At 39.2% G+C, this 11,939-nt stretch overlaps 1 protein-coding gene across 2 annotated transcripts; it reads right to left on the bottom strand.

Moving 5' to 3' along the window:
* Positions 1–5,327: 5,327 nt before the first annotated feature.
* LOC116732438 (protein translocase subunit SecA-like) lies at positions 5,328–10,875 on the bottom strand. 2 transcript variants are annotated; one of them, XM_032582591.1, is made up of 3 exons: positions 10,279–10,875; positions 9,881–10,076; positions 5,328–9,654 (listed from the first exon to the last, which is right to left on the bottom strand). In XM_032582591.1, the coding sequence occupies exon 3, from the start codon at positions 9,634–9,636 to the stop codon at positions 6,079–6,081; it is 3,558 nt and encodes a 1,185-aa protein (XP_032438482.1). In that variant the 5' UTR covers positions 9,637–9,654; positions 9,881–10,076; positions 10,279–10,875; the 3' UTR covers positions 5,328–6,078. The 2 variants fall into 2 exon arrangements, with proteins under 2 accessions (XP_032438482.1, XP_032438483.1); XM_032582592.1 differs by having other exon boundaries at positions 5,328–9,650.
* Positions 10,876–11,939: the final 1,064 nt, after the last annotated feature.

Here is an 11,939-nt window from a genome sequence, read left to right as displayed (position 1 = left end):
ATCCATGCAGGGCAGTGTAGCTGCTTCATCAATTGCATTGCTGTGGATGGAAAGTTGAGGTAAAATATTATTTATTTTGGTATTGATTTGTCAGCTTTTATTTTTGCAAATCACTGAGAACTCATTGATTGTGTGTTTTATTATTTCGGAGAAGCAGGTTTCTGTTGGGACTGAAGGAGCAGGATCTCAACCCTGCTCTCAGCAGGCCAGTTAATCCTGCTGAACCACAACATGGACCGAGAGGTTTTGTGCTTCATGGGCTTTTTTATTGACTAAGTGGAAAGTGCAGATATACTTTTTAGATTTGATTTTAGCCTTGCTTGTTTGCTAGCTGACGATAAATGATCCCGTGATTGCAGGATTAATCCTGTTGCACTTTGGGTGCATGTTTAATCCACCAACTTCGTCTGAGTAAAGGTTCAGCAGTGCAACAGGTGGACATGGCCAGATATGTTCTAGCTTCGCAGGGACAAGCAGGTGTTTGATTATTGAAAAGGACAAAAAGAATAAACTTAACCAGTTATTCATAAATACAACTCATTACAGAAGCTGCCTTAGACTGTTGCTATCGTACCAAACGTTGCCAATAATTCTACAGCATCACTGCAATGAAAAAGCCGATAGACCATCAATTTGTAATGGCAGGAGTCCAGTCTGGATTCAGACTAAAGAGCAAGTTATTTTGGACCCGATCCACACCTTTTTTTTTTTTTTAGGTTAGCTGAGGCTTTTATAGCTGACAGCCATGTGGGACAAACCTATGTATGTTTCTGTGCAACAGACAGCAGTAGGCATCATTAATAACAACGTTCAAAGAAAAATGCAAATTTTACGAAACACAAGAAAATTTGGAGATTTCTTCCACAGATAAATGTGTCGAAGTGGCCATAATATATTGTGTCGTTACATTGATATAAAACATACGGCACCAGTGATTTTCATTTTCTTGCAGAGGACACCAGGATTTTTATTTAAATTATCAAGATGACCTGGGTCCTGATCCAGCCCTATTTTTCTTATACAATTTTGGTTGTTATATATATATATATATATATATATATATATATATATTCTTTTATTTAATTATTCCTCTGTGGTTTAGAGTGGTAGCTGGTATTTTCAATTGTAATCAAAGTAATTAAATATAGCTTTTGTTAGATTTTTTAAGAACATAATTGTTTCATCTCTGGAAATTTGCCCATTTTATGTTGGACAAAGTGCTGTATAAATAACAATGTCATCTGCGTAGCATGAAACTGTAACTGGGTTTCATGCCATTCATTTATCATTTACTTATCACACTTATTTCCTGTTGTGTCATTATCTTTCCTGAAGTGAACACAACGCTCAAATTAAAAGTTGGATTTGCTCCGCTGTCAGATTATGTAACCGCAATCAAAAATGAATTTGATTATTGGCAGCTTTGCAGCAAAGGTACCATTAATTTTAGAGGGTGCTGAATTGTAGCAATAATTATTGACGCAAACTTATTTTTTAAACATGTTTTTCATCTAATCTCATCATTTGTTGATCTTAACTGGTTCAGATGAGATGATATAGGACGAGTAAAGAGAAAAGCTCCTGCTTGATAACACCGTCTATCTCACTATTACAGATTAGCCACCGAGGAACAAAGCAATGAACACATTCCTTTTTGTTCTGTGATAAGAGCTGCAGGTTTGCTTTAAACTACGACTCTTATCTGTAAGTTCTACGTTCTGCCGCCTTGTATGCTAATTGGAGGAATGCTTGTTGTGCCCAGAGTGTTGTTCCTGGGGTGATGTTGGAAGCCTGGGGGTGTTACTTTATGTAATACAGGCCTCCAGAGTTGTTAAGTGTAGGTTATTTTTATAGCTTCAAACATTTTTATTGTTTGAAATTTGAAATTTACGTGCGTTTGTCCCTGTATGTCGACACGCGGCCCATTTATCCAAAGCGACTCACAGGTCAGGAATTTTACAAGTGTAAAATTAGAGGCATTGAAATTTCACACTGATAATTATGGCTCAACGCAAACTACCGAGACGTGATTGTCCCTCAAAATTCTGTTCTTATGTAAAGCATCTAATCTCCATACAGTTTTGAGGTGGGTGTGTGAGGTTTCTGTCTGTCTTTCACCCAGACAGACAACTCTGGTCTTTATTTGCATGGGAAAGATGCAGAGTTTGGGTCCTGTCTGCACGGGAAAGTGGCTTTTTCGACACCTTTAGCTCTTGTTATCGGGCTGAGGGACCTGGAGAACATAGCCGCCGCTGCGAGATAAGAAAGCTACTGCTGAAGGTGGAGGAGGGTGAGACGGAGTTGGGGAAAGAACTGATGGCCCTCCAACTGATTAGCTGGTCCAACCGTTTTTTTTGTTGTTGTTTTTTTCCAGCTCATAGAACAAAATCTGTTTGCAGCGCTCCTGCATGTAGATTCCTGCTGCAGTTTGTGTTTTGTAAACTGTTGCGTCTGAATAGTTTCACGGGATTCAGTTCAGACTGTTGGATTTTGCATAAAATGAAGCTGTGCTGTGTTGCATTTCATGTCAGGCTCTAAACATTAGATTTGTTTATATTGTGTGCATCTCAATGGTAACTACGTTTTATGCGAAAGATTTGTCTGATAGTTTTTGTCCAACTTGGGTCTACAATGGATAAAATGTATAATAGGCTGGGAGTGGCACCTTTTTTTCTCTCAGATTCTGACCAATCTTATTAACATTATTTCTGTCTTTTTTTCCTTTAGCTCTCCTACCAGCATGTGTGCACTCATCTTGTCTAGCTGCGTTTTTGATAACATCAAAGTAAAGCCAGTCTCATTTTAACCAAATAGCTGCAACGTGTCAGAACTGTGGATATTTTGGACATGTTGTTAATGTATTCACCAACCAACAGTGCTATCTGCAAGTGGATTTGTCAGCCCTTCATCCGCAAACAACAGAATGTCATCATATGTAGATAAAAAAATGTAAAAAAGGACCGACATCCACACTCTCAACTCACCTTTCAACTATTTTCTGATTTTGTTTTATTTATTATTCCCAATGCCTAAGTCTGCAAAAAAAGTAATAAAACTTTTATGCCGTTTTTTTTTTTGTTTTTTTTAAGATGTTGATTTTCTGAGACACCTACTGCCATAAAACATTTAAGAAAAGTTGTGATACTGTGGAGCTTATTCTAAAGCATTGCAGCCTCAAAACAAGATATTTTTGCTATTATGGATGAAAACGTAACCCAGGATTAGGATACAACTGGAGTGTAACATAACATTCAAATACACCCAATTATTTTTTCTTTGCACCTTAGAAACTGATTGCAGTGTTTTTTCTTAGCACCTCCCCCACTTCTTGCCACACAGATACAGTGACCTGGATATAATATGGAGAAGGCAGGCAGGTTTTGAGGGAGGTGGATGTGTTGCTTACCTGATTTAATATTATGCATAAAGGCCCCAGTGATGAGGATGCCAGTCTGACGTGCCTCATTAATTCCTCAGCTCACTGGGCTGTGGACAGGGGCAACAGAGACTTCACCGGTGTCTCTTTAATGCGCTGAAATGGGAGGATAGTTTAGCTTTAATTCTATTACAGCACAGCCACACTTTGACCAGTTAGAAAATGTTTCCAGTTTCAGTTGGGGTCTCTACAGCTCCTTCTCATTACTATCTCCTCATGTTTCATCAAAAATTCTCCTTTTCCACTCTGTCAGTGTAGGTGGATTACCCTGTACTAAACCCTTTTCATTTTCAGATAACAGATTAAGCCACACAGAAAAAGTAAAAAAAACAAAAACATATTACAACGGTCTACTGTCTATCCTTTATGTTTTTACATTCACAGTGCTGCTGAAGTTTAGTCTGTTGATAAAGTACATTTTCAAGTCAGCTCTAATATTTAATATTTATTTAATACCTTGAACATGTACAATATATTTGAAGCCAAGTGTTTAGACAGTCAGAAAACTGAGGGCAGAGCCGTAGTGACAAGATAACACATGTTCATAACTCCAAATCAGCTGATTATTGTCCTCACATAACCTTCAGATATGCTTTTGGTTTTGCTTTGGTAAGTCTGATTTACAAGACAGTTAAATAGAGAAAATCCCTGGTGCGGCTTGTTTGGCAAATGTCTTCAACATGCTCTGGCAGGCTTGTTATTTTTGCAGGTATCCAAAGAAGTGGAATCATGTGAAACCAGTTAATAACGTCAATGGAAACTGTTTTATTTGAGCTCACCGATGACTTTTGACCCCAGATTAATAGGTCATCATGACGCATCAATGGCTTAATCATATTTTTTATTCCTAAAATTCTCTTGTGTCGTTTTATATAGCTTTCTGGTCAGTAGACTAGAAGAACAAAACAACAACAAAAAAACGAATGTCTGCATCATCTGAATTTATTGAATTCATTCTGTTTTACTGTGGATGGGATATTCTGTTTTATATTCTCTAATTTATGTAAAACTCTTTATAGTACTGTATCAATTTAGTATTTTCTCTCATTCCGCTTATCTTAATTTAGACTCTGCCTGTAATCTTATCTAATATTTGAAATTTGAATCTCAGTGTTTTATTGTATATGTGAATAAAACACTGCCATCTACTGGACAAATGAAAAACTTGCCTAGTGCTATTTGGTACACAGTCAACTAAAAATATGTAGGTTAATGATTAATAGTGAAAGAAGGTTCAGAGATGCAGATATATAGGATATCATTTACATGCATTAGACAGTTTTATCAGCACAAGGTAGTTTAACTGGGGGTCCAGGTAGGGTTTGCATGAATCTGTGGGTTACAGAGTGAGCTCAACATGCAGAGCATTCAGATTTCACAGTGGTACAGTATTGGCTGGTCTTTAATAAACAAACAAAAAAACAACTATTATTATTATGGAAAACCTGACTAATAAAAACATTATTTTAGTTCATTCACAGTTAGGTTTTACAATTATATATATGTATATATATATACTGTATGTATATATATATATACAGTATATATGTATATACTGTATATATATATATATATATATATATATATATACTATATATATATATATATATACATATATACTGTATATATACAGTATATATATATATATATATATACATATATACTGTATATATAATTACAAATACAAAATGGGTGTATCAAATAAAGAGGCCATTACCATTAGTTTCTCTTTATGCTCTTTAATAAAAAGTCAATTCATGCTGAAAATATAATTTAGACATTTCACTTTAGAATATCTGAAAAAAATTACTCTAAGCATCAAGTGCACATTAGAGAGAGAGAGAGAGAGAGAGAGAGAGAGAGAGAGAGAGAGAGAGAGAGAGAGAGAGAGAGAGAGAGAGAGAGAGAGAGAGAGAGAGAGAGAGAGAGAGAGAGAGAGATCTACGTATATAGATAGATAGATAGATATATGCCAATATTCTTGGCAGGAAATCCAAGATTTTATCCACAGTTACGACGAAACACATACAAGACACTTTGTCATGAGTCTTTGTCACATATAATAAAGTTTCACATTAAAATATCAAGTCAGTGTGATTGTTACGTTTTATGTCGAAACTGGGCTAAAAAAAAATTATAAAAATGGAAAATGTTAAACTTTTTTCAGAAATGTAAAACTGCAAACATAACCGTGTATCTGTAGGCAGTGAGATGTAGAAGAAAAATTTATCATTTTTTTCTAAAACAAAAGTTAGAGAAGGATTCCTCTGTAACTATGTAAACTCCTTTACAGCAATTCATTATGAAAAAAAAACAGTCATAATATGCAAAGTTAATCAGTTTCCATCCGTTTTCATAGAATCCAAACAAGCAGTCAGAAAAAAATCTATCTTTTTCAATGCTGGACAATTGTTGTTATGGGCAGAATATTTCCACCCCTTACCAAAGGTCATTGACCCTGCTCATGGAAACAACGCAAAGGCATGAAACAAATGCATCTCCATCTCCTTAGGCCCCCTTTTTAATCACTTGTCAACAACCCTAAACCTTTTTTTGTGCATAATTTAAACTAATATGTGGATATTGTATCTTGTCACAAATATACTGTGTTCAGTTTCTTCACTCTCACAAAGTCAACCTAATCAGTGAAAGGCCCGAGCTATCTTTGAAAAGAAGGTAGCCAAAGAAGACGGTATCTCTAAGACGTAGACGTGAGTAAGGCCCATAGATTCAAGACTCATGACTTCATTGAAAATATCTAAGGAGGGGTGATTGGCGAGTTGGTGCCTCAACAGAGGGTTTCTGGAATAAATCGCCCTGGCTGATTCCAACAAGATTACTGGCATGGGAAGAAGATGCTCCAGAGAAACCAGGAAGTAGACAGGGGTCTTCTTCACTCTAACAGACCCGCTCGTGTTGCTGGCCCGGTCTATCTTCTGCATTGCTTCGTAAATATTTGTTTTGAAGGACACCAGAACTGTGTGTCTGGCCATGATGTGTTTGTCGAATCTGGTTGTCAAGTTGCCAGCGGGGTTTGTGGTTTGCTGTGTGACGTATCTGTAAGTGACATCCAGCTGGTCAGTGTGGAGCTTCACAGACATGAGAGCTTTTTGCAAATCTTCCAGAGCCTGACTGAGACACTCAGGGTCCTGGCTCCTGTTGTGTTGGGTTAAAGACGCAGAAGCACGATTGTAAAATGCAACTGCTGCCCAACAGGGGTCCTGGTTTATGACTTTAGTATACATGTCAATACTCTCTGAAAGCCTTCCCATTTTTTCAAGCTCACTACCTTTGGCAGTGTAGTAGTGGACGTTGGATGAGGGAGACTCTCTCTGCCTTAGTTTTTGTAAGGCTGTGCTCAGGTCTGCACTCAGGATGGTTTTCAATCTAACAGCAGAGTCTTCCTCAGAAAACTTTGTAAGGAGCCACATTCCCCAAAACTCATTGAGTGCGGAAACATCTGATTCAGTCGGTTTGTTGTTGTTGCTCTTGTGGAGCAGATCCAGTGTTTCCAGGTACTGGTTGAAGAGCTCTTCTTTCTTCTTTATGTTTGGTAGATCAGACTCCACATAGCTAGACAGTTGTTCAGCCATTAATGCATCTCTGATCTCTTTAACCATCATCAAATCAGAGTTGGTATTTTCATTCAAAATACGATGCAGCAGCGAGGACATTTCTTGACTTTCTCCCCTGGTGTTGCTCCTCTGATATTGCCGCAAGTGCATAAGAAACAACTGCAGAAAAGTTGCAGACGCATCTGCAATATTTTCCATGAAGGACAAAAGGTTACGTGTTAGAATTAGCAATTGCAGAGGCTCTGACAGATGAGTGAAGCAGACAACCATCTGAGCAGACCCTGGTGATCCTTGTCTAGCTGTATGTCCAATGCCCTGAGCCTCCACACGGGAATTATCAGGCAGAAAAGTTTGCACAACGAACAAACCCCCAGCTGACTTTACAGAGTCAGAAACCTGAAGGTCTGTTCCACGAGCAGCCAGATTTGTTGCTATGATGACGTCTCCTGCACCCAACTTCTTTTTAAAGACAACACTGTTGTCCTTGTCATTTTTGATGTAAAGCATTGTGCTTGAGACTCTACCACTAAAAATTTGGTACAGTAACTTTGCTAGCTTGATGGACTCACAAGTCACTAGCACAGCTCTTGGAGACCTGTATGGTGTAGGCTTGATTTGATCAAGCACAACTTCACAGATTTTCTCGATCCATCTTCTTTCATCCTTCATGATAACTCCCTGAACCTCAAACAGCTTCCTGCGCTTGTATGAAGGGATTTGGCAAGTCTTGATGCCCTGAAATGTTTTCCTCATGCTCTCAATCGCTGCTTGTTCTCCAAGAGTCCCAGACAGTCCATAAATCTGACTTTTGTACTTTTGAAGCAAACCAACATTGGACATGTAGTTGGTGATGATGGTCATATCACTCAACTTCGTCTGATGTTTCATCTCAAGGAACTGCTGTAGACCATCACACCATTTCAAGCTGTTTCCAATCACATCTGTGCAGCTGTAGTCCTCAGGTACAATTACATCACCTTCAAATATATATTCATGATCTTTTTCCATGCTTTGTGCATGGAATGCATTTTCAATCCAGATCTTTAGTTTAGATTCTACAAGATCTGAAAGGAAACCTGGGATGTAGCAGCTTCCTTCAGACTTGTTCAGTTCACGTGGTGTGAAATGCAGAAAACGCCTTACTTCCTTTTCTGTAGCTCTCACTACACTGTCTGTATCAGGATACATGTATTGACAGAAGCCACCATTCAAAAGCAGAGACACTCGTCTCTGACCTCTTCCTCCTGACGACCTGTTCAGTTCTTTTACGGATCCATCTGTATTGAGGTTGTGTAGAACAAACTGACATGATGGGAATCTGGTCTCCACTGCCCTAAAGAACTCAACCAGCTTATTGGCTGCAACATTTGCAGTTGTTGCAATTTTCTCATCTAAAAGACTTGGTTTCCTCTGTATTTCCGTAACTATGCCATTGGCCAGGACACCTGTCTCCTCGGCTATTTGAAGAACAGTCAACTCATCCAATCCTTCCTGCTTGATCTGGTCTAATACAACTTGATGAAAGGGATATTTTCGCCCAACAATGTGACCTGACCCTACCTTGCTGTACTGGTTAGCAGTGGCCCATATTAATGCCAGGAGAGGGTTGAGATGCTGAAGAGCAGGCATGTCACTGCTTAAGTAGAGAACATCATGACCTTTGTCCAACATCAAGGAATCCACCTCATCCACAATTGCACACTGGAATGTCCTCTGGCCAAATATGTCCTTCCTAAGAACATGATGTTTCAGCCAGTCTCTAGTGAACTGCTCTGCGGTACCATAAACAATCTGGCTCTCATAGCACTTTTTTGAGTCTTCGTCTTGCTTGTTGATGTTGCAGTCCACGCTGATCTTTAAAACATCATAGAATTTCTTCCATTCTCTCATGTCTCTCTCTGCTAGAACAGATGAACTCGACATGATGTCGACTTTCTCTCCTCTCAGAGCTCGAAAGGCTGCAAACATGGCCACAATGCAGGACTTCCCCTCTCCAGTGCCGACCTGAATGAGGCGCCCCGTTTTGGCTGGAGCCATGAGACACCAGCTCACCATTTGGGTCAGCCGTGGTCTGAAGTGAGTTTTTTCTGCTGCCTGGCAAAGAGTCAGCAAGACTTTTCTCAGGCCAGTCAGCTGCGATCCTGAACTGCGGGACCTCAGGGCAGCTTGAACTGATGAGACAATATCTCTGATCTCGGCCAACAGCTCATTATTAACTTGGTTCAACTCTCCATCTCGGATTTCTTCAATAATCTCATCCAAGGTTTTGTCTTCATCATCTCCCAAACATGCCTTGAGCGCTTCATTGGTCACTGCCGTGTCTCTGACCAACTCCAGTAGGCTTCTTCCTGTTCTGGATCTCCAGGTGGGTGTGATGTAATTAACTTGAATCCAGTGCAACATTTCTATCAGCCATTTGAGGAGATGCGATCTGTCATTTCTACACACCGACTCAAATCTCTGCAGAAGGGCTTCAAACAGTTCACTGACGTCTTCAGGTCTCCATTTAATACTCCTGACCAGTCCTTGCAGCAGCTTGACGAGACTCTTTTCATTTTCATTTGGAGAAAATAGACGAGGAGCAAGGAAGGAAGTTACAACTCGGTGAATCACTCTGGGATCCATTTCTTTGCTCAAGTCTGGCTAAAACAGAAGAGAGTAAATAGCTTAGAGTGTTTTATAGAAACATTTTTAACAGAGAAACATATAACAGCATTTGACAACATCTAACAATTTGCTATGGCTGCAACAAAACACCATGCCAAACATTCATAATATTTAGGTAAGTAAAAGCTGTGGATCATATTTACACAAAGCAGTTTTCAGCAGTGCTGGATTACAAAGTTAATTTTAAGAGCAGTGGACTCACCTGGTACAAAAACGACAAATCAAGCGGCTGATGTGTCACCCTGTGATCATATTTGTCTTTTTAACTTGGTCGCTGCTTCAACGTTGCTGTCTTTACATTGGCACCACCCCCCAGGGGGCCTCCGGCTGTTTACTTCATCTAACTAAGCATTTGCATGTAATGACAGAACTGCTCTGACGTCCACATGCTGCAAACCCTGCATGTAGAAATGATTATAGCTCATGTTAGTAAAACATGTCTTACGGCTCTCTGCTGTAACTGAGACACTATTTCTACTTCAGTGACGATGACTTGAAGTTTGGAAAAATATAATTAAAGCATAAACATATTTTTTCTTTTCCCTTTTACTGACACTCAGAAACTAGTAGAATCAAGACCTTATTAACATTCTGACTCACCTGATTACCAGAGTCGTACGTTTATTTCCAACTGAGTTGCCGACGCTTCCTCCTGCTGCGAGAAGTCATTCTTATCCTTTTAAAACTTTTGTGTTGGTTTCACTTTTGCTTTGTAGACCCTGCGCCGCCCAGAGGGAATTTCCAGGTTTTAGCTTCACTTACTCTAAACAAAGTGACTTATTGTACATGCTGACGGCACAAATTCTGTGATCAGTCGTTGTGACATTATCTGGTGATGATTGCTACCTGTGTGCTGTTTTCCACAGCACTGTAGAGAATTGAGTCATTTCATAAAAACGTATACTTACACATTTATACATCAAGGGGTGGCTTTGCAATTAGACTGCTGCACGTTATTGTGATTTCCCAGTTCAAGGACCGGAGGTCCGACTTTCAATTTTTAGAACCTGCTGGCTTCAAATGGTCAATCGTTTTGTAATGGTGGTAAAGCGTGATTTCCAGCACAGTTTCCAAGTTTCTGTCAGAAGGTTGGAGGTCCGAATGAGTCGATCACACACCAACAGAGAGCTTACCTCATACTCAAGTAACAGCAAATGGATGCAACACCTTGAGTGGCAGATGGCAACACATAAACTTTCAGTCCATGGATGGACGGACCTGTTTTGTTTTTTCTTTTCTTTTACAGCTGAATTACACAGGTTTAATGTCACGCCATGTGGAAAAAAGTAATGAAATTGTTTATTATGGTCCTATTTTTACTTCACAAAACCCAGTCGTTTTCATAGGCCTGTGTACACACACACCTGTACACACACTCCTTTAAGTAGTTTTTAAATGTTGACCAGTCACTTTAATTTCATCTAAGATTTTCACTCCTCAGTGCAGCAGAATTTAGTTTGGACAATTTCAAGTCAGCTCAACTTTAATAAAAGTTTTGTTTGTTTTTTTTTTTAATCCAAAAGTTTCTATTTTTATTTTCTAAATGTTACGAATAAAATTAGTCAAAATTTAAACAATTGGAATACCTTGAACGTGTATATTTGAAGCCGAGTGTTTGGAGAGACGGTTAAAAAAGTGACCTCAGATGTCTTTTCTTGTTTTGGTTAAAGTCAGGCTGTGCTGACAAGTTAAAACATATTCATAACTCCAGCTGAGCTGACTATTGGCCTCACCTAACCCTAAAGCATGCTTTCAGTTTTGCTTGTTAAGACCGGTTCTCCAGCCACACACAGAAAAACCCAGGTGCGTTTTGTTTGGCCAAGTGTCTTCGACACGTTCTAGCAAGCTTGTTATTTTGGAGATAGCTAAAATGAAATACGCTGCCAAACAATCGTGCTTGATTTATTCTGTTTCACTGTTGTTGGGACTTTTTGTTTACCGTTGAGCTAAAACTACAGGCTTTCCTCTAACTCAATCAGAGCATCTGCAATCTTAAAATGACCCACAACGGGGTCAAATTAGACAAACCACAAGCCGGGAATACAGTTTTGTCTTTGACAACTGACCACCAGCCTGACTGGAACAGGAACAGCCAGAGCAGAAGCTGCTTGACGAAAGAAACGACGTCCTCAGCCGGGATCAAAACTGCCCCAGTCATATGAGCGACCAAATGTAACAATCACCGAGGGAAGTGGAACTAAAATCTAAATGTTCAATTTCACCTAATGTTTATTTCACTTTGGATTTTGCCAAAGCACACA

Source organism: Xiphophorus hellerii, chromosome 14, assembly GCF_003331165.1.
Source record: "Xiphophorus hellerii strain 12219 chromosome 14, Xiphophorus_hellerii-4.1, whole genome shotgun sequence".
NCBI classification, from domain to species: Eukaryota; Metazoa; Chordata; class Actinopteri; order Cyprinodontiformes; family Poeciliidae; genus Xiphophorus; species Xiphophorus hellerii.
This window is presented reverse-complemented; position numbering and strand designations above follow the sequence as displayed.

Excerpts from the sequence above, each read along its gene's own strand:
- LOC116732438 (XM_032582591.1), bottom strand. The coding sequence starts at position 9,636 with ATGGATCCCAGAGTGATTCACCGAGTTGTAACTTCCTTCCTTGCTCCT.